Source organism: Psittacula echo (assembly GCF_963264785.1).
Source record: "Psittacula echo genome assembly, chromosome: 7".
Classification (NCBI taxonomy): Eukaryota; Metazoa; Chordata; class Aves; order Psittaciformes; family Psittacidae; genus Psittacula; species Psittacula echo.
This window is the reverse complement of record NC_137740.1, coordinates 25,751,830-25,774,259: the sequence shown is the minus strand read 5'-3', so window position 1 is coordinate 25,774,259 and position 22,430 is coordinate 25,751,830. Positions and strand designations below refer to the sequence as shown.

The window sequence follows — 22,430 nt, the reverse complement described above, 5'->3', positions numbered from 1 at the left end:
CGATTTGTCTTCCTTCGTCCGCCACTGGGCTGTCTCCGGAGAAGATGGCAGCGGAGGAGGCTGCGGAGGCCTCGCTGGCTGGGCTGTCTCCTGAGCGGAGGCAGCCAGGGCTCGAGAACGACGACGACGAGGATGAGGAGAACCCTGAAGGCGACGGCGAGACCGCAGCGCTCAGTGAGGGCCGAGGGGGAGCCGAAAACGGGCGGGTGGGAGGCCAAGGCAGCGTGGTGGGAGCCCGGCCTTCCGTCCGCAGCTCTGCGGGGAGCAGCTGCTGCCCTTCTTCCCGGGTGCGCGTGGCAGCAGGCGCTGAGGGGGGTGGGCGGGCGCCATGCGGCGGCGCAGGAGGGAGCCCCGTGAGGGTTTGAATTTACAGCCGGGCTCCTGCAGCCGCCTTTGTGCCCTCTCCGTTGTCCTTCCACCTGCACCGTGAAACCGCTGCGGGGTGAACGGAGCTCGGTTTTCCCAGTTTTACCGGCTTTGTGTAGAATGGTGCCGGTGCGGCGCAGGCGGCGGGGTCGCACGTGGTCCTTGCGGCGGCCCGGCCCGGGGCTGAGCCCCGGCGGTGGTCTCGGTGCTCGGGGAGCTTTGCAATAGCAAACCAGGGCTTCTCTCGCCCTTTTCTCAATTCGGTGAAGTTTTGTTGATCATAATCTTTTATTATTTCTAACCGCGGTCCACGAGGTCCCTTTCCAATCCTGGCCTGCTGGAGGCGGGATGGGGATGCTATGTGTGCCGTGCCGGCGCCTTGTGTGCCCCGTGCGTTTTCTCCTCAATATTTTCAGCCAGATGCGTTTAAATTGGTTGTGTCGGTTTTCCAGCCCCCCAAATGTGGCATCGACGCCAGGCAGTAGTTAGAGTTGAAGTGACCAGACTCTTCCACTAAAAAAAAAAAAAAAAAAAAAAAAAAAAAAAGTATAATTTAGGGATTTTTGAGCATTTTTCTGTTTGTGCGCAGTCAGTGGTTCCTGATGGGCATTTTAAAAATCCTGCAATCTTGCTTCAGTAGCAGCCTGATTTTCTTACTCATTTAATGTGAAAGTTTCTCTCTTTTTATGTAGGTGTATATATAAACTATATATGTGCATACACTTTCAACTATTTTAACCTAGGCACTTGCTCTGAAGATGCAAACTTGTCAAACTGTCGTGGACTTAGGTCGCTGCTATGCTCTTGCTATGCGTTAACCATGTTTTAACTTTTTCTCAAGAGTACAGGTAGTCAAAATCAATCATTGTTCTTACAGATTTATTGCCAAAATCCTTTTGCTTTATTTTCTTTCTGTCTTTGTATTAATAAATTGTGTAGAAACTATAACCAGGCATCTTGCAACTTTTTAATTGAGAAGTAGGCAGGAAATACAAGTCTCTCTCAGGTGAGTTGTCAGCTTCGAAATAAATCTGTGAGAAATAGAGCAATGCTTTCTGAATAGAAGTGCTGGTCTTGATAAATTTTAAGGTACATAAAATAATTTTACTCTGTGCTTTTGGCTTTCTAAACAGTTTCTTGGTAGCCTCCCTTGTCTTGAGGTATTCCTTGAATGTCCTCTGAGTTTTGTTGTTTGTTTTTTTTATATATAATAGCAAAGATTTGTATCCAACTGCAATGCTTAAAAGTAAGCAATTGAAAAATCCCAGGGGAGTTATAAGAACTGCTGTAAGATTGTTCCACCCCTTCTTATGTCTTCCCTAGTGGCCAGGAGTAGATGGCTAGGGAAGACTAGCAGAACAGAGCAAGTACACATTAATGCATCCTCCGGAAATATCTTCAAACACAAAACAGTTTGTTATTCCCAGTTGTCTTGAACCAAAGTTCATATTTTCTTGAAGTCTCACAGTGGATTTCTGATCCACAAAATTATCACTTTGGCACAGGTAAGCTTGCAGTATCCACAGCAGCTTGTGGCAGGGAGGTCCACAGCATTAACACTAGGTCGCGTAGAGAACATTTTTCTTCTCTGGATTTGTAGCTGATACCTCCATGGAGTACGTCCCAGTTGTGTTGGAATAGACAGTGAGTGGTTGGCTTCTCTGCTTTCTCAGCATCCCATGATCTTGTAGACATCTGTCTTATCCAGGTTGAAAAGTCTTCTCAATGGCTAAGAAGTGATGCCATAGCTTTGTTATTTCTTGTTCCCCTTTTTGGAAACTTTCCTTGTTCTACCTGTCCCTTTGAAGCTTGGGGATCAGAGCAATATCTTTCAGAGTGCTGGTTGAACGTGGCTTTCAGCATCCTTTCCTAGTACTTCTTGACAGCCTCCCTTCCCTTGTCTTGAGGCATTCCTCAAAAAAGGATGCTGGGGAGGGACTCTTCATTAGGGACTGTAGTGGTAGGAGAAGGGGTAAAGGGTTAAAACCTAAACAGGGGAAGTTTAGATTGGATATAAGGAAGAAGTTCTTTACTGTAAGGGTGGTGAGGCACTGGAATGGATTGCCCAGGGAAGTTGTGAATGTCCCTGGTGGTGTTCAAGTCCAGGTTGGACAGAGCCTTGGGTGATACGGTTTAGTGTGAGGTGTCCCTGCCCATGGCAGGAGGGTTAGAACTAGATGATCTTAAGGTCCTTTCCAAGCCTGACTATTCTATGATTCTACTTCCCAACACCTGGCTGTGAGGAGAGAAACCTACTGCTTTTGAGGATTTATATCTCTTACTTTCATCAAAACCGTGTTTTAAAATTGCAAAGTGGTTTTCCTGACTGGTGACGCTCAGTTCAGAGTCCATGCATTGGCCAGGGAAATCGATATTGGGCTTTATCCCCAAGTTCACCACATGACCTTTTTTCTCAATTTATTGCCCAATTGCTCAGCCTCTTAAGTCTCCTTTAAATTCTTGAGTCACATGTAGGCACATGAGTACCCCACAGAAGTAATTCATTTGCAGATGCTAATGTCACCAGCACTTAACCCTCATCATGGCCCCTGATGGTAGCAAATTCCTTCTTTACTCCTCTCCTTTCAGATTGTTCAGCTAATCATAAACAGTTCTAAACTTCTCTTCTCAAATTTTCTTAGTCACTAGTATTTTGTTATGAGTATTTAGGCCTCCTGCTTGCCTGCTTTGTCCTGCTAGCACTGCATTTTGCTAGAAAATAGCATGTAGATACTACTTTAACTTCAAATATCTGCTGATACAGATGGGTGAATAATTTTGCCTGTCCAGGATGGCATTATTTCTCAGAATGAGCAATAATTAATCTTGTATTCTTCTCCAACATAGTATTTGTGTATTCCTGTTCTCCTTCACACTTGTAATCGGTTTTGCCTGTTGGAAGCACCAAATTATTGGAAACAAATATATTAGTATAATTCAGTTCTGTCAACAACCCTCTTACTGTTTTTTTGTCTGATTTTATTAAGATGGCCTGATTGTCTCTGGAAGTGTTAAAAGCAACGATGTGGATGTGAAAGTTGCCATGTCAGAACTGAAAACTGATGAAAAAGGAATGGAGCAAGAATCCGCAAGGGAATCTGACAGGAACATTTTGGATGTATCATCTGATTATCCAAGAGGTTTGCTGATAAACTCTTAATATGTGTGTTGTGTGCTTGAGGAAAGGAGGAGAAAGGTAGAATTAGTGGGAAGAAAGGTAAAGGGAATGTGAAATCTCATTTCCCATACATCCAGTAGGTATGATACTTTTTCCCATGCATCTAAATAAATTATTTTCTTAAGGTGCTGACAATCTCTTTGAAATGAGGTGTCATTTTCCGCTTACTAACATTTCTAGAAATCACTGCTGAAATTGACACATATATAGTGACAAGAAAAGTCGGGGTTGGATGAGGTATGATTTACATTAGGCTCTGATGCTAAGGGCACCATAGATGTCAGAGAAAAATCATTGGTACCTAAATGCAGAAATTAAAAGCTAGGAATTGCTTTTAACCCTAGCTTTAAAATTCACCTCTGTATCTTAAGCACATTAAACAATTGCTATCTTCGTTTCACCTAAGAAACGTGAAGACAAGTCTTGTAAACACACTGTAAAAGCTTTAAAATTGCTATAGAATCAGTATTACCGTAAACTGTGATATTCTGTATGCTAAAGCAAATAGAGCTGATTTATTGGATAAGCCAATTCTCTTGGTTTTAGCAAATGCTCCACTGTTTCCCTTGACTTATAAGTTAAAAAAACAGAAGGCAAATTTAAAGGTTAAACACTCCTAAAGAAAAAAAAAAGTGATAGAATTTAATGTATCCTGGCTATACAGTGAATAATTATTATTTACGATTTGTCTACTTCTAGCTATTATTTCAATTTTGCAGACAGTTTATAGAATGTTTTTATAGTGCTTTGTGCATGCTTTGCATTCACCTAACAATGCCGAGCATTAAAATCTGAAATAAATGGAATGTGACTTTATTTTTTCAGCTTGTTTTTTCTTTGAAGCAAGCAAAATGAAGGTCTTTCCAATTAGAGAAATTTGATGTGTGTCAGCATTAAGAAGAGCGTAGAAATACATGAATCTTGTTAAAGAACCATTCTAGGGATTAGTTTTGCAGTCATTTTTTCTACCATGGAATTTAAAGGACACAAACAAATATTCCACTTGATACTGTAGTCATTCTCTAATAGTGTTAGATTTTAAATGCTGCATAGAAAAATAGCAGTAAACTAAACTTTTAACTAATGATGTTTAACTTCTAAATATCTCTGCTTTTTAGAGAAACACATTTCAATTCAAAGACATCTTGCTGATCTAGAGAAATTAGCTGACGTGAAAGAAGGTGAGTTTACCATGTCAGTATCCCAGAACTTCATGTTACAGGTATTTACATTTTTTTCTTAGTTTTTATTTTTAACACATTACATATATATTTCTAATGCTTGATGACAAGGGGTTTCATACAAAATAGCTTTGTGATTTGTTCCTTATCAAATTTTGTATTCTTTCAGTAAATTTAATACTTTAGTGATTCCTTTCCATCTTTTTCCTCTGCATTGTAACATTCCTAGTGTTGACAGTGTGCATTGATCAGCAGAGTGTTAATTCTACCTATTCATCAGCAGCTTAGTCTAATTTTTATTTTACTTCCAGTGCCAGAATAACAAGGTGTCCTGGGTTCAGCAGTAGCAGTCATTTTTTCTACTTCTTAGCAGCTGGTGCAGTGCTGTGTTTTTGACTTTCAGCCTGGGAACAACACTGATAACACTGATATTTTAGTTGTTGCTAAGTAATTTTGACTCCGATCAAGGACTTTCTGAGTCTCATGCTCTGCCAGGGGGGAGAGGAAGCTGGGAGAAAGCAGAGACAGGACACCTGACACAAACTAGCCAAACGGGTATTCCTTACCACAACATGTCATGGCCCCTATATAAACTGGGGAGAGTTACCTGGAAGGCCCAGATTGCTGCTCGGGTCGGGCTGGGTATCAGTCAGCGGATGATGAGCAATTGTATTCTCTCCGCTTGTTATTTTCCCTATCATTCTTATTATTGGTAGTAGCAGTAGTGGTTTACAGAGGGAAGATAATTGTTGTCTTTGCAGTGTTTAAGTGTCAGTTTAAATAAATATGTATTCTGTTTGGATGATTGGGGGGTTTTGATTTGGTTTTGTTGGGGTTTTTTTCCCCACTTTGTATTAATTTCTGAGCCAGTTCTATGTCAGAGGATTGCTTTAAGACTGCAAAGTGGTTTTATTACAACTTTAAGTGTTTATCTGATTACATCTATATATGAAGTGCTGGTAATGGCAGCCCTTGCAAATGAAACTAGTTTTTATTCATAGATCACAAAATCATCAGTGTCCATGTGAGCTCTGTATCCTAGAGCTCTTGTGCCTGAATCATCTTTTACAGTGGCCATTGATGGAAATAATAGCCTACCTCCATGTCTGTTTAATTTTACTAACAAATATGCTAAAACTTCTATAGAGAGTTTGTTCCATTTTTAATGAGGAGATAGATCATAAGTATCTCACAAGTTTGGTACTTGTATCTGTTCTTGAGCTGAGTGATATGTAAATCCACAGTAGTAGGAAGAAATGTGTTATACCCTTGTCTATTCTCAATAGGTTTGGTTATTTTTTAGTTCTGCCACGGATGTAGCATTTTTTTGCCATGTGTGTTAATGGCTTGACTTGTATGTATTACATTGCCTTGTGTATTTGATACTTAGTAAATCATAACTCAATAAAATAGGCTGAGCGATGTTAGAGAACACTGGTGATTTATTTGGTGAGCTTCAGGCTGCCTTTGTTGGCACCGCTGGCAAGGGACTCTGCATGGGCATAGTAATCTACTTATTTAAAAAGTCATGAAGGAATTGTACTGTTTTGCAAGTCTAAGACAAGTAATTGTTGTTATAGATGCCCGTTTTGCATGGTGCATTTCAGTACTGCTCTAACACGTAGAATCTTTTCTGCTAAGATCAGCAAGAGATTGGTTGACATTCAGCAGTCTTAAGCCCCAGCAGCAGATGTATGCATGTTCTGATATGTAATCCCTGTGTACAGCTCTACAGCATTGGTCTCCCAATAGCTGGTTTTTATTTGGGTTAGTACTTTAACACCTTTGATTTCAGATAATCTTGCCTTTGCTTTTTTGTCCCTTACACAGGATTACTAGGAACTGGAATTACTTTAACATGGAGTACATTCTCTTTTTTGCAGCTTAAAAAGATAGGAGCTGCTTTTTTACCTAAAAGATTTGGGAGAAGGAAAGACAGAGTCTTGTTTTAACCTCTTCAGTTGGGTTGGGTGTTTTTTTGAGACATTGCGAGTGTCTAGACTTCATCCATAAAGTTGTAATTATAATTTAGTTGTATATTATAAATAGTTGTAATTATAAATTCATCCATAAAGCTGCAATAATTTTACTTTGCCGGAGTAAAAAATATAAGAAAACAAAAGCTAAAGATTGTAGGCATTGATGATCTTCAAAGTAATAGTGGTTCTTGTCTTTATTCAATTGAAAAGTGGCAATGCATAAATTTGAAGTTTGTATGTACCTAAATGGAATATACCCCTGGGAATTAATCCTTAACTTCCATTGATAGTACCTTCATTCTTTTTTCCTCTTAGCATGCATTTCTATTAACATGAGTGGTAACAGCATTTCATATGTTTCTCCTACTTTTTTGTGTATTTGTATTTTCAGATGAAAAGAAGCCTTGTCCATTGTGTCCTGAGGAGAAATTCAGAGCTTGCTATAATCATAAACTTCATCGTCACCTTCAGAATTTACACTGGAAAGTTTCTGTTGAATTTGAAGGTAATGTCAGTCATAGAATCATAGAATAGTCAGGTTGGAAAGGACCTTAAGATCATGTGGTTCCAACCCCCCTGCCATGGGCAGGGACACCTCACACTAAACCATGTCACCCAAGGCTCTGTTCAACCTGGCCCTGAACACTGCCAGGGATGGAGCATTCACAACTTCCCTGGGCAACCCATTCCAGTGCCTCACCATCCTTTCAGTAAAGAGCTTCCTCCTTATATCCAATCTAAACTTCCCCTGTTTAAGTTTTAACTTGTTACTCCTTGTCCTATCACTGCAGTCCCTAATGCAGAGCCCCTCCCCAGCGTCCTTATAGGCCCCCTTCAGATACTGGAAGGCTGCTATGAGGTCTCCATGCAGCCTTCTCTTCTCCAGGCTGAACAGCCCCAACTTTCTCAGCCTATCTTCATAGGGGAGGTGCTCCAGTCCCCTGATCATCCTCATGGCCCTCCTCTGGACTTGTTCTAACAGTTGCATGTCCTTTTTGTGTTGAGGACACCAGAACTGCACAGAATACTCCAAGTGAGGTCTCATGAGAGCAGAGTAGAGGGGCAGGACCACCTCCTTCGACCTGCTGGTCATGCTCCTTTTGATGCAGCCCAGGATACGGTTGGCTTTCTGGGCTGTGAGCGCACAGTGCTGGCTCATGTTAAGTTTCTTATCTACCAACACTCCAAAGTCCTTCTCCACAGGGCTGATCTGAATCTTACTTAAACAGTAAATACTAGAAGAAACTCTGGACATACAGGACGTTGTTGTGTTTTGTCTTTTTAAATTCCTCTTGACTTCCATCTTGTTAACCAGCTTGGAATAAGAATCATATTTTGATGCAGTGAATTTTGATCTGGGATGTAAAATGTAAATGTAAAAGAACTCTGTATTTGACATGCAAATGAAACAATTGCTTGGCATGCCATAAAAATTATTATAACATTTAAAATACATATGTAATGAGAATTACTTTAATAAAAGTTTTGGTTATATTGTTAATAATCAGACATGCAAATGTGATCATTTTTGCCTTGTTATAAAGATTCCATAATTTCAGGTAAGTACTCAATAGAAGTATTTATTTGGTATTAGTGTTTAGCAGCCCTGTCTATTTTTAACAGGTCTGCTTGTAAGTTGCTTTAAAATCCCTACAAGAACTTTAAGAAGGAAAAGAAAGTGAGCAGTGTGTGTTTTTTAAAGAACTAGGTGTACGGGTTTGCAGGCAATAAAATGACTAATTGGAAGATGGACAAGATTAAAAAAGATCAGACTGGAGTTCTGGTTTTGCATGCAGGTCATCTTTGTTGTGCTGGATGTTCTTTGTTGTGGCTTTTTAACTGTGGAACATATGTTTTATAGGAGTCTTTATACAAATCTTTTAGCTAGGTTACAATAATTTTGTAAAATACTCTTAAGTAGTTTTGAAAGTTATATACTGTATAGCCTGAAGACTCAATATAGCTTTGTAGGTTGCTGACGTACTTACTAAAATGAATAGCTCATATGTAATTTTTGTGCATTTTAAATCGTGAAATGTATAATTAGCTGATAAATTTCCTTGTGCAAAGAGTGAATGTACCAAATAATTGACAATGTTCTCTTACTGCTGTCTCATGACAGTGTTTGGGAATCTTAAATGAGACCATTCAGTATAGGTCAAACTACATTGTGTTTACTTACTGTACTGTGATGTGACAAGAACTTATTTTCCAGGGTACCGAATGTGCATCTGTCACTTACCTTGTCATCCAGTGAAACCAAATCTTATTGGAGACCAGGTAAAAAACACTGAATCACAGATATGCTTGTTACCCCACAGAGTGGGGAAAATGGGTAGGGGAACTTCTGCAATCTACTTAGTTGCAAAATACATCTTGCTGTCTGGTGTGGGATACCAAAACTTCATCAGTCCAGAGTACAACTATTTGATATAATCCTTGGGTAGTTGAATGCAGTTGGATCTCTTATTTTGGTGTGTAGCTGCCTAGATTATGTTGGAGTAAACAGCAGCTTTGTGTGGAAGAGACGAAAGGTTCATTAGGCCAAGCAATGGATGCTTCTCAGTTCCTTCTCTGTGTGCTGAGTGTATGGAGTATTGGCAGGATTCAGTTGGATGCGGTGCTGTGCCAGGATAGCTGTGCTGTGTTGTGCTGGCCCTGCGGGTACGATTATTTACAGTCTCTGTAGCTGTAGATTCAAAATATTTTGTATGCACTGGAGGTAACAGAAAGATGACTTCATATGACTGTGTTCAGGTATAGCTCCGCTTTAACCATGTTTATGTATTCTGAAACTACATGTATTTTACAGACATTTTCGAAGATGGGAGCCCATTACCATTGTATCATCTGTTCAGCAACTATCTCACGAAGAAGTGACATGATAGGTCATATCAATCGTCATGTGAATAAAGGAGAAACTGAATCAAGGTTTATTACAGGTAGATTCTTACTTACATAAAACATTCAATACTTTTATATGTAGCATGTGTTGAGAATTAGTCTGATTTCTTTTTAATCTCTGTGTAGGTGTAATGATTTTTCTCTTGATACACTATAGTAAAGATGATTCTGGGAGCCATGAGGTTCACACGTCTTTCTGTTACCAATATGCATTTAGGAATAGTAGTTTAGTGTCTGGACATCAGTTTGAATGTCTGAGAAGTCATAGTAGAGCCATCCCATATCATATTCCATACCTTTAACTAAAACCTGTTTAGATTTTATGTTGTGAAATATTGTTCTCTGTATGGTTCCCTTCAGAGCTCTTTGTAAAGAATGGCCCATTTGGTATTTCCTGACAAAATGCATGTGGCTACTTCTCCTTGCAGGGAGGGGAGAAACTTAGAGGTCAGATATTTCATGCTTTGTACTCACTTCAGCAATGCCTGCGGACTATGAACATGGAACATGTGGTAGAGCGGTTCATAGATAGGCAATCTGTGTGTTTGAAAGCACTGAGATAGGCAGGCTGAGCACTGGAAGGTATCTAGTTGGTAGACAACAAGTTTTTGCTGGTCGTTCCTGGGTAAATTTTGCTTACCATTAGACTGGGGACAAATTGCTCAGAGGAATGACAGCATGTGTTTACAGCTGTCAAATCAGTTTTGCCACAGGCTATTTTATACAAAGCTTAAGTGCTGAAATTGGCCCTATACTTGTGCTGTCTATACACATTTCATGAAGATGTTTGATAACTTACAGAGGTTAGATCAAGGTATTTTGAGAGGATTTTTTTTGCAGTTTGTTGATCTGTATTCAGGATTGTGTTGATAGGGTTTTAATTAATTGGCAATGTTTCATGTTTGAACATGCAAAACAAATGTGCTAAGCCTCAGGTTCAGGGGATTGCTTTCTTAAATTTGTGTGGATACAGAGGAGCCCAACTGAGAAACAAATCTGATGTTTTATGGGAAGAAAATTGTGGTGGAGTTTGATCCATATCTGCTGTTCTTAGGACTAGAGGCTAAATTGTTGCTTGCTTTTTCTCCCCAACATACTTGTTAACTGATCTATGTGCTTGCTGGATTACAGCGTGAAGATTTCTTGCAATATGGGAGCATATTCCTAATTTAATTCATCAAATGTGTTAATGTCAATTCTCACTAATTCTTTCATTCCCTCATGATTACTTTCTTCCAGTTCCTGCTCCCAAGTCTTCTCTAGAAGTGCTGAAAGAGTCGGCCACAGATGTGCAGGTTCTTCCCAACTACTCCACACCTCATAAGACAGATTCTTATTTTAATCCTAAAATGAAACTCAACAGGTAAGAGATCAGAGAGTGGGAGGATGTACCAGAGGGGTGCTGAGTTTATAGTGAAAAATACTTGTGCATTTTGAAAAGCAAACCCTGCAAAACTTTTGTTCAGAGGGCAGGAGAAAGAGATTTCCATCAGAAAACTCTTCATGACAAATAATATGTAAACCCAAGAACACTATATGGGAAATATTATAATTTCTGAAGCAATTGAAGTATTTTTCTGCAATGAGTAGTTTATGGAGAGTAACAGAATTTGAAAGGAGCACACTTGAAAACTAACTTCATTGTGTACACTTAGTGTTTTTCTGTTCATCTCCACAAGATACTATGGATAGTCACTGCTCTCTTTTTTCTAACTGAAGAGCAGCATACCTATAATTTACACTTTTCATATTCTAGGCCTTTTTCTCTTGGGACTCAGATTCTCTCAAGTGTCTTCTCACTATTTCCATTAAAAAAGATGAAGAAAGAAACATTGCCTTTCTTTGAGGAGAGTCATAAGTGGTGTCTGTACCACAAAGGAAGGCTGTGAGAATTGATGCCAATGTGTGGAACTGCACTTCAGCCCATGCCAACCTCTGATGTTCTCAGTGCTGTTTATATTTGAGCTTCCAGATTTAGCTCAGATATGTCTGAAAGCTGAGGCATGCCTCTCGTGAAGCCCATTGCAAATCACAGTATGGCCATGTCTAAAAGAACCAGGCCTGTTCCTCAACACAGTGGAATTTCATTGCTCTTCAGGACATATTTTTAAACACAGAGCTTTAGTAGGGTAGTATCAGATTGTACTAGGAAAGTAGGAAAAACAGTATTTACTTTTGAATGCTAGCCACTTTTTCCAGTGTTACGAGTAATTAGTGAATTGATTCAGGATCTTATCATGTGAATGTCTGCTGTAGAATGGAATTTGTTCAGGATAGTTGTGATTTTCAATTTACAATTCTTCTGCGTAAAAGGTAGAGTTTAGGTTAGATGTTCTAGTTTTATATTCAAGGGAAATAAATAAGGAAAAATACTTCTCAACTTACTATGACCATTCCTTTTTCTTTTCAAGGCAATTGATATTCTGTGCACTGGCTGTTCTGGCTGAGGAACGTAACCCTATAGAGTGTTTGGATGCTTTTGGTGCCACTGGTAAGGTCAATTTCTTTAATCTTTCTTTAATCTTTTGGCTAATATTATTCAATAGTATGAAGCTGCAGAAATCAGGAGTAACTGAGGTTTAAAAGTATTTAAAAATACTGTGAGGTAAATAATACTTTTTTTCCTTAGGCAGTCATCAGCTTCCATATAAAAAAAATAGCTGTCAAGAGCCTGGTAATAGGCCTTTTTAGAAGACTGTACATAATATTAAATAAAGTTTATTGGTCTCCTTAAAATCAGTAACCTTAAGGGGGGCCATGAAATGGCATCTTCCTAAACTTGCGTCCAAGGTCACACCTATGTTCTGACTCCATGGCTGTGAAATTTGGCTGTAAAATCAACCTGTGGTTTTAAAATGGTGATGAATCCAAGCTTCTATATCGGAATCATCTCCTAATTGATTACAGAAATTCTGAACATGAACTATAAATGTAAAATAGTTACATCAATGTCTTTTAATTGTCTGGAACTAAAATCTGAAGAGATCTGGATTGCTGCCTTATTACTAGCCAGCTACTGTAAACTTAAGGTCATAGTTGAGAACAGCAGGAACTGCTTAGCATTTCGTATAAAAATTCTTGATAATGAATTCATCACAATTCTGAACTTGGCCAGACCTCACCGTACTTCCTGTCCTGTACTTATACATTATAATCACAGGCTTGTCCTGGGTTCAGCAGTTGCAGTCATTTTTCTCCTTCTTAGTAGCTGGTGCATCACTGTGTTTTTGACTTTCGGCCTGGGAACAGTGTTGATAACACCGATGTTTTTAGTTGTTGCTCAGTAATGTTTACTCTGACCAAGGACTTTCTGAGTCTCATGCTCTGCCAGGGAGGAGGGGAAGCTGGGAGAAAGCAGGGACAGGACACCTGACCCAAACTAGCCAAAGAGGTATTCCATACCACAGCACGTCATGCCCAGGATGTAGAACTGGGGGAAGTTACCTGGAAGGGCTGGATCACTGCTCAGTCGGGCTGGGTATCGGTCAGTAGGTGATGAGCGGTTGTATTCTCTCCCCTTGTTATTTCCCTTATCATTATTATTATTGGTGGCAGTAGCAGTGATTTGTGTTATATCTTAGTTACTGAACTGTTCTTATCTCAACCCGTGGGAGTTACATTCTTTCGATCCTCCTCCCCATCCCTCCAGGAGCTGGGGGAGAAGAAGTGGGGGGAGTGAGAGAGCAACTACATGGTTCTAAGTTACTGGCTGGACTTAACCACGACAAGGCTTTACTACAAGCAGTAGTAAACACTTGGGAGCAGCCTGAAAATGTTCCTGTCACTTACTCTCATGTCGGTGTTTTATGGTGGTCTGTCATGGAAGTCTTGTCTGCTATACTGGAGTGTTAAACAAGACAAGGGGCTTTCTCACAGATTGTGGGTCCAGCTTGCCACAAAAATCACAGTCTTTCAGTCTGCCAGTTACCATACAAGAATGTGACAGACAGATTGTCTGTTTACATACCCCATTATCACTGTGTTGAGGCAGAAGGTCATCAATACTTTTTTGCAGGCATATGATGAAATCCGCATCACACACACTTCCGTATTATAAGTATTTAAAAGGATGAATTTTTTTTCTTAGTAAGTTCAGCAATCCAGAAATCCTTATTCTGTCACAGAGTTACAATTCTGTTTTCCCTTAGGTATAATGGGATTGCAATGGGCAAAGCACCTCGGAAGTTCTGTGAAAGTTACGATTAATGATTGTAATGAAAATTCTGTGACAATGATTCAGGAAAACTGCCATTTAAACAAAATGAAAGTGAAACTGAACATTAAGGAAGAAGACCATGATGAAGCTGTGGGAGATGAAGAAGGAAATACTGACACCATTGAGGTGACAAAAATGGATGCCAATGTTATAATGCATTTGAGATCATTTGATTTTATGTAAGTGTTGAATGTTTCTGTTAATAATTATCTGGTCTGATAATGACACACCCTACCCCATCTCCCAGTGTATGATAATTGGGAAAGTTGGAATGAAGAAAACAACCAACAGTCAGCTGGTATTTTAAATGTAATTCTGTTGTCCCAGAAATGCTGTAGGAATAGAACTTTAATCTTCATTTGAAATCACTGGAAAAAATACTAAGCCCTTCTGACATCCAGGGAGGACTGTAAATGTACATGAAAATTTTAAGCCAAACTTTTTTTATATATATAGAATTTCATTATCTGTTTTATAAAGTGTCAAATTAGTCTTTTTTTTTTTTCTTAAAACTTCTAATTAGTTTAAAATTCATAACTTTGTATGCTGTTCTGCTGCTTGTTGCATCTCTTGCTTTCATCCATTTTGCAGCATATTCATTTTCAGTTAAAGTAGGCTAACTTTTCCAAGTTGGTTTTATAGATGTATACATTTAAAACCTATACAGACATCAAAATGAGTAACTGGGAGGGGCTTGTCTTGATTAACATCCAGGTCTAAGCTGCAGGTATTCAGGATGAAAACCGGCCTAATTATTTAGTACATAAACTAGAATGCATGCATTTGAAGATATTTCTGTTTTTAGAAGCTTCCCTTTAAGGATGAAGCTAAGCATGAGGGCAATATTCCTGACTTGAATTAGTCAGTGGGTCAGGATGCAACAAGAACTACTTGCTGGCTTTGTGGTAATGTGTATTTTTCAGCACAGTGTTTCCATGGGCCTTGCAATTTGACACTAAAGTATTTCAGAGTAATTCATGAGAGGTGTGCTGAAAATTTTAGTCCAAGTTTCCTATTTTGTTTTAAATATGGCCATGGGCAAACTTTATAATAACAGTGTTTTCCTCAGTTTAAAGCGAAACTCTTGAGCATTTGTAGGTATTGAGTGGCACTTTCTTTTCAGCCATTTGGACCCCTTTGGAACTTCTGTGAATTATCTGGATTCTGCCTTTAGAAATGTGAGAAATCTTGGAATTGTGTCATTGACATCCACAGACATCAGTTCTCTATATGCAAAGGCTCAACATGTTGCCCTACGTCATTATGGATGTAATATTGTCAGAACAGAGTACTACAAGGAGCTGGCAGCCAGAATAGTAATTGCTGCTGTTACAAGGTACTGCTAAATCAGCTCAAATTATGGTAAAAAAGTTATTAGAAAGTTATTAGCCATAAAAAACCTGACTGCTGCTGTAGCTTGTGCATGTTAGTTTCCAGAGCTCCCTAATTTTAAAAGCCAGACATCTTGTTCTGAAATTAGTATTTCATATTCTTCATATGCTGGTATGAGATAATCTAAATTTTAAACTAAAGGACTGGGAAAGGTGAAAATGTGTAAATAGAGTAGGGGGCTGGGATGGTGAGGTTTTTTGATGGTGGTAATAAAAAACTAATACTCAGATTTGCCTTTCTGCAAACTCTTTTATTCCTCTGTCAATGTTGTCATTTTAGTGCTGCATAGGGCTTTGTAAATATTAATTAAGCTGCTTGAATGGCTTCTAGCTAAGCATTAGAGCTAAACTTGCTTCAGTGGAAACTGATGTTCACTTCAGATCCTTGTGCTTGAGGTTAAAAAGATAGATGTAATTAATAACTTGTGAAAGTACTTATTTGCATAGATATTCTCAGTAAATTCAGTCTGTTAAATAAATGAAGACGTAAAACCTGGTTCCTAATTTGGAAAAAAAAAAAAAAAAAAAGATATAGGCAAGAGGGTGTGACAACTGCTCAGGAAGGATGGGGAGGAAATTAAGCATACAGAGGTCTTAGAATGCCAGAGTACAAATACTGTCCTGAGTATGTTTAGATTTGTGTACGTAAGGCTGTTCCTTGCAGAACACTCGTAGATACAGACATGCTGCTTAAGCAAGGTTTTAATTGTGTTCTGGGTTACGTGCTCAAACTCCCTGAAGATTTCTTCTTTCTTCTCAGTGCTTGCCTACTCAGGAACTGTTGGCTTTCCGTCCCGCAGTCTTTATTCAATTAACATGCAATGACTTACCATAATGTGTGCCCCCTTACATTTGTACATTCTTGGATTTTTATTTAGTTTGTATATGATTTTGTTACAATATTCTGGCAATAGGTATTTGGAAAGAAAGATGATGCAGGTGGCAGACCAGTATTTCTAGACATGATAAAAAGATGTAAAGAAGATGTGTTTAGCTTTCCAGCAATGAGGCAAAACTAGGCACTTAAGAAACACACTTTCTCCTGATCACTTTCTCAGCTCTTCAGTATCTCCTTCTAGAAAGTGGATGACCTCAAGAATCTTGCAGCAGGTTCAGGTGTCCGTGGCAATGTTAGTCTGCTAAATTCAATGCAATTTGGTTTTGTGTTTGTGTTTTCTTTGTAGAGCTGCAGCTCGCTGTAACAAAGGCATTGAAGTTTTACTTGCAGTAGCTCTAGAACATTTTGTTCTAGTAGTGGTCAGAGTTTTAAGGGGACCATCCCCTGCAGATGATTCAGCCAAGAAAATAAGATACCTCATCCATTGCCAGTGGTGTGAAGAGAGAATTTTTCAGAAAGAGGGTAACATGGTAGAAGGTAACTGTTTTTTCTTTTGCACTTTCTAGAAGGCCTGATTCCTGTATATCTGTTTCATGCTTTAGGCCTTGTTTATATTTACATCCCTTTAGTAAAGTAATTATTCCCTTTAATGTACCAGTGAGTATATTATATGAGGCAAAGAAAGTATGTCTGCCTCACTGTATGATGTGGAGAAGATATCACACTTTATGGTGCTGGGTTAGATTAGTTGTCTGCATGGGTTTTGCTGTAAATGTACTGGATTTGTTTCTAGACAGGACATACTTCTAAGTAGTTGTAGCTGCTGAAGCCGCCAAAGCTGCCAGCTGCCTGATACCTCCATGGATCTGGCTTCTCATGAAAGGGCATAAAAAGTGGCGCAGTCTTTGCTGCTGTTTGGTTCTTATATACAGTGGCAGCTTGATAGATTTCAGTGTCAGACTGCTTTTCTGCTGTTCATTTCAGTTACCATAATATGTAGTGGACTAAACAGTATCACTTCCCCCTGTACCTGTACGTGCCTGATGGAAGTATCCTGGCAGGTGTAGTAGGAAAGGTGTACACTATTCCTGTAATTCATGTAACAGTGGTAGATGAAAGCAGCCTCTAGGTTAAAAGTTGACTGTTCATAGGCTCTATACACAAGTTAGCAGAGGTAGGAGACGAAAATTAAGCTAGCATGTAGCTACTGGCCAGATGATAGTTTGAATGAAGATAAAATCAAAAAACCTTGTTTCAAAGTTTTGGTTTCTTGGATATCTTAACTATTAACTGTGGTGTCTGACTGCCCCACACATGAGCATGCAATGAGCTTGTTACTACTAATTGTTACTAAAACAATTAGATACTAAGGACAGGAATGAATAACCAATAAGTACAGTGTTATAATAGAGATCTTAATTAGCAGGTGAGTTGTTTACTTAAAGATTTAATTGCGAACAGGCTGACTTTGGCTTAGAAAACTTGTAGGTGGGCTCTATTTTGTAGATGTAATTGGCTGTTTTCTGTCGATATTTACTGTTAATTTGGACAACTGCTTCTGTTAGGTGTAGGAAGGCTTATTATTTCCTTTCCAGTCAAAATCTGCCAAGAAACAGGGGAAGTTATATGACTTTTTTTTTTTCCTCAATGTTTTAAGAATGATTACATATCAAATCATCACTAAATTCTCATAAGCACTGCTTGGCAGAAGTGAAAACGTGTCACACTTCTGCTGTCTTGCCCTTCCAAATACCTTCACTGAAGTAAGCTTCTACTTCTTATCTGTGTCATCTTTCTCCAGTAATGCAGGCATTGCTGACTATTTTCCTGTTTTTCTGTGGTAGAAAACCCTTACCAGCAGCTGCCTTGTGATTGTCATGGCAGTATGCCCGGGAAGACGGCAGTGGCTCTTGGTCCTCTCTGGTAAGTTCAGAACTCAATACAGAATTGGAGAATAATTCGGGCTGGAAGGACCTCTGGAGGTCAGCTGTTCAGTCATAGAATAAAGATGCAAGTCTGCTGGGTAAGGAGGTACAGCAACTGGGAGGAATTCCGGAAACATTTAATTGATATGAATTTAGTAGTGTATTCAGTTCTTGCTTTTGTTAAGAGAGTTCAAACCAGTTAATAAACAATAATAGCATCACTTTAAATTTCAGATTCAGTACAACTGATGTAATACCTCCTGCACAGGAGAACCTGCCTGTGTGTGTTCCTCTAGTTGGCAGATGTTAAGCAACTCAAGCAACTCTTTTTTCACTCTGTACTTGCGGAGAATTTATTTAGCAAATCCTTACATGTGCTGACAGTAGTAAATAATACACTGCTCGGTAATTAATATTTAAATCTTCTCTTGTGAGAAGCAAAAATAAATCTCTTTTAACTTTTTTTACCATTTCAAAGTAGTATTAACAACAGCTTATAATTGACAGTACCCTTCTTCTCAGGGTAGAGTTACTTTCTCAACATAGTAGGGCAGAAATAAAATTGCCATTCCCGAGATCTCCAATTTTTTTTTTTTAATGAGACCAGTGTTACTGTCATTACAAACAAAGTACTTCAGTATTGTTAAGAACACAGTCAGTCTGATAACATAACTGCTGATCAATTTGGGCAAGAGGTTTTTGGAGCAACTTTTTTGCTTTCATTCAGAAGTCTCAACTTTTCATCTGTCTTGCATTTCGTAGGTCAGGACCCCTCTTTAACACTGGATTCCTCAGAAGGATGCTGTTTGAGGCTGTCCAGTATGGTTTGGATGAAGCTCAGCCACTTTTGAAGACATTAGTTTGTGAAGCAGAGTGCACAACTTCAAAACATTTTTCTACCCATAGTCCTTATGATGAGAACAAACAAGGTAAGAAAAATGACAGACTGTTCACAGAAAGAACTGGCTTTGTGGTGATTCAGAAAGATGTTGCTCTTTGATAACTTATTACTAACAGCATTGTATCCATGAAATTGAATGCAGTGTGGGCCTTGTCAGCTCTTGTCAGGTGGTCTTTGGCAGAGCACTGGATTTGGACATCTGGAATCAGTGTGACAGGTCCTAAACCAATTATCATGCAGGCAGGTTGACTGCCATGAGATCCAGTGCATTTCCTGAAGGAGATGGAAATACTGTGTCTGCTAGTTCTTTAGTGTATCCTGATCCTGAGCTGAGGGCATGTGCTGTTGGGATGAGGAGACTCCAGCTGGCATGCTGTGCATACTCTGTAGGGACTGCAAATCAGTGTGCAAAAAGAAATGGCTTTCTGTATTGGAATGCTGTTCTACTCTTAAAAGGAAATCGCATTTTGAATATTCCCTCTAAATTCAAGTTACTGAGAGTTAGTATGTAAAAGTTGCCTATACGTATACTTCTTATTACACTTCCTTCTTTAGGCTAGAATGTGGTATGTTTTCTTTATGTTTAACCAAGGCATTTTGCCATTTTACTGTCTTATAGTGGAATTAATTTTGGCTTTTAATTGTATTCTAGAAGAGTGTGGAGTATATATTAAAACACTGAATACTGCTGCAGAATCCTACTTGCTACAAGGTAAGTAGATCATTCTGGTTTAGCTGTAGCAGTTTCAAATCAAACTATAGTTTAAGTGATGGGTAAGCCAACCTAGTGTTCACTTACTTATTTATTTTTGTATTTAACAGTACTGCTATGCAGGAGTATGGGGCTTTTTCCCCCACCAAATACTGATCTTACTTTATCTTCATCCAGAATCATACTTACTGATAAATGCAGAATGCTAAATACTAAATGCTAAATACATGAAGCCTACTTGACTCACTTCTTATTACTGAAAATGGAATGTTAGCTAAATTCAGGCTGGATTTCATTCAACTCTGCAGAATGCTGTCTTACTTGACAGAGGTGTAGTTACTATGTGGCTTTTTTTTTTCTATGTACTGTCTTTGGCTTTACTGGCACTTTTTTGTGGTCTCACTGGATGTTCACTGGTTTCACTGTTATTTTTTGTGGTCCAGGAAAAAGAAGAAGTGAGGAAGTGATTCGAAGTGCAGCCAAGAGACAAAAATCTGAGAACAGTGCTGAGCACCCTGCATTTTACTACAATATACACAGACACAGTATTAAAGGAATGAACATGCCAAAGTAAGGGTTTTGTTTAACTTCTGGCCTCATATAACAACTGATACATAACTTGTATTTAGTCACCCTTACAAGCATCAACTCCTTTTTGAATTGCTAGTTTAGTTTCTTTTTTACTTTTTGTTTGTTTCTTTCTTTCAGGTTAAATAAGTTCTTAAACTATCTCTCTGAAGCTGGATTCCGAGTAAGCAGAACCCACTTCGATCCTATGGGAGTTCGCACGAATGCGCCCTTGGCACAATTTAAGACTATTCTTACGAAGTACAGCACTCCTACATACACGGCAGGACAGGCAGAAGGCCCTGTCCATCTAACTGAAGGTGTCCTGGCAGAACAGGTTCAAGCTGCTGCAGCTGTCAAGGCAGAGGATGTTGAGTTTCTGGAAGACAATAAATCTGGAGTCACTGCTGCCATGTTCACAAACGACTACCCTACTCACTGCGCAGCTGATTAATGCAAATAATTTTGTTCATAGATGAGGATATTGCAGACCTGCAGTCACACCCTGTTGAAGTAAGCCACCACTTCTTACCAAACTGGATTTTGAAAATTCGAGTTATCTGCTCTTTTGACAGATGCAGTGGAATTATGTAGCAGAATTTACCCCTGATCACAGCGTGTGTGTGGTCAAGGTACTGTTACTGTGAAAAGGTCTCAGAGGCGTTTACTTGGATTTATGCTCACATCCACATTCAAACTGAGGCATTGTGACTGCTACCGAGTGTTTGTTGAAACCTTATTGCTAGCACAGAATGCAGAAGAGTGGATGGGGCCAAAAGTCTTTAAGCATTTCTGAACATGAGGTTAATGTGAAATTGAATATTCCTAAAATTACTCATTCCTAAAACCTCACTGGTTACAATTCAGACGGGGCTCACTTTAAGATGGTAAAATAAAACAGAATAAAATGTTATCTGAGTTTAAGCAAGTTAGAAGGTTCTGGCTCAGGGCTTCTAACTCCAGATTGCACATGTAATTTGGCATTCAGTTCTGTTTTCATTGTTCTGCCTTCAAGCAAGGACCTAGCACAGGTGAGAATGGAATAGAATGGTTACACGACTGTTACTGAAACTTCCATTTATAACCAAACTTTAGTGAATTGTGTTAGTCACTCCAGCTAGTTGTTTGGTTAGAGATTACATTTGGTTGAGTATTGCAATAAAGGTACAGTGACAAGGCACCACAGGTTGGAAGTTCTGCTATAAATTTGTCAGTAATACAGTCTTAGCGGTTAAAAAGATCTCATCTGTGAATGAGCAAAGATGCTGTGTGTTGGTAGTCAGTTCTGGTTTCCTTAAATACATGGCAACATTCCAGCCAAATAAGCTTGATTTTGTGCTTTCTTTCCCCCAGACTTTGTTCAGATACCTCCATATATTCAGTTTGGAACAACTGTCAGACTTGAACCAGTCATTCCAGTTTTTCACAGGTTTGGTATTAGGTTTATCTAAGAACAGAATGTGAGAGGTTATTACTTACCCATCTCTGAAGCTTCACAGTAAGTATTTTTTCTCACACATTGAATGCCAATCAAGAGTAACATGACTGATACACCTCTGATTATGCAAAACTTCCTAAGCTCCTACAAGGCTAGAATGAAGTTGCTGCCTCTTAGGCCATCTTAAACTCAGGACTGGGGTGGTAGTGAGTTATTCTCATTCTGGCCTAATATATGTAAAAGAAAAAAAAAAAAAAAAAGAGGAGATTGCCAAAGGAATCATAGATTGCACTTCAGTAGTGATACAGCAAGTTTCCTTCAAAAATTGAGTGCTTATAGTTCTTTTCTGAAGATAACTTGGGATCAAATTGAAAAGATAAATGCAAGAAGAAAAGTCGGTGTTCCCTTGTTCAGATTAAGTGGAGACTGTTGGAAGACTTTGTTTGCAGACAACACCCTGCTTACTTTAGTGTTAATATTTAAGTGGGATACAATCAATCATAAAGTCAGTTAACTGGAGCAAAAAAGAATGCTCCAATTACAGTAAAGTAGGCTAAAAAAAATTTAAATGAAGCCTGTTGTGGGAAATATTTTTTATTACGTTCACAGTTCCTCCCAATAACAGTATTGTGCACCTTTTCCAAGTCAAAGCAACTAGTCCTTGATGTTTGCAGATATGCACAAGGAGGGGCACAGAAAGTGAAGTTCAGGCTTTTCCGTACAATTCAGGCTTTTTTCCTCTGTCAGATGGCCAGAAGCCATCAAAATCTGGGACAAGGAGATTTGCCTGTTTTAAGTAAGTGACTAGCAGAAGGGGTGTTTGTAACTCAGGCC

General features: G+C 39.0%; 1 protein-coding gene across 4 annotated transcripts; it reads left to right on the top strand.

Moving 5' to 3' along the window:
- The first annotated feature begins 2 nt into the window (after positions 1-2).
- TRMT1L (tRNA methyltransferase 1L) lies at positions 3-22,286 on the top strand. 4 transcript variants are annotated; one of them, XR_013957380.1, is made up of 17 exons: positions 3-174; positions 3,354-3,506; positions 4,663-4,725; positions 7,096-7,209; positions 8,920-8,984; positions 9,517-9,646; positions 10,848-10,971; positions 12,020-12,099; positions 13,757-14,003; positions 14,948-15,160; positions 16,400-16,590; positions 17,898-17,976; positions 18,741-18,907; positions 19,532-19,591; positions 20,035-20,161; positions 20,300-20,671; positions 21,512-22,286. XR_013957380.1 is itself a non-coding variant. In XM_080622885.1 (16 exons), exons 1-16 carry the CDS (start codon positions 45-47, stop codon positions 20,610-20,612), a joined length of 2,256 nt encoding a protein of 751 aa, XP_080479011.1. In that variant the 5' UTR covers positions 3-44; the 3' UTR covers positions 20,613-21,343. The 4 variants fall into 4 exon arrangements, 3 of the variants coding, with proteins under 3 accessions (XP_080479011.1, XP_080479012.1, XP_080479013.1); XM_080622885.1 differs by lacking the exon at positions 21,512-22,286 and having other exon boundaries at positions 20,300-21,343; XM_080622887.1 differs by lacking the exon at positions 21,512-22,286 and having other exon boundaries at positions 169-287; positions 20,300-21,343.
- Positions 22,287-22,430: the final 144 nt, after the last annotated feature.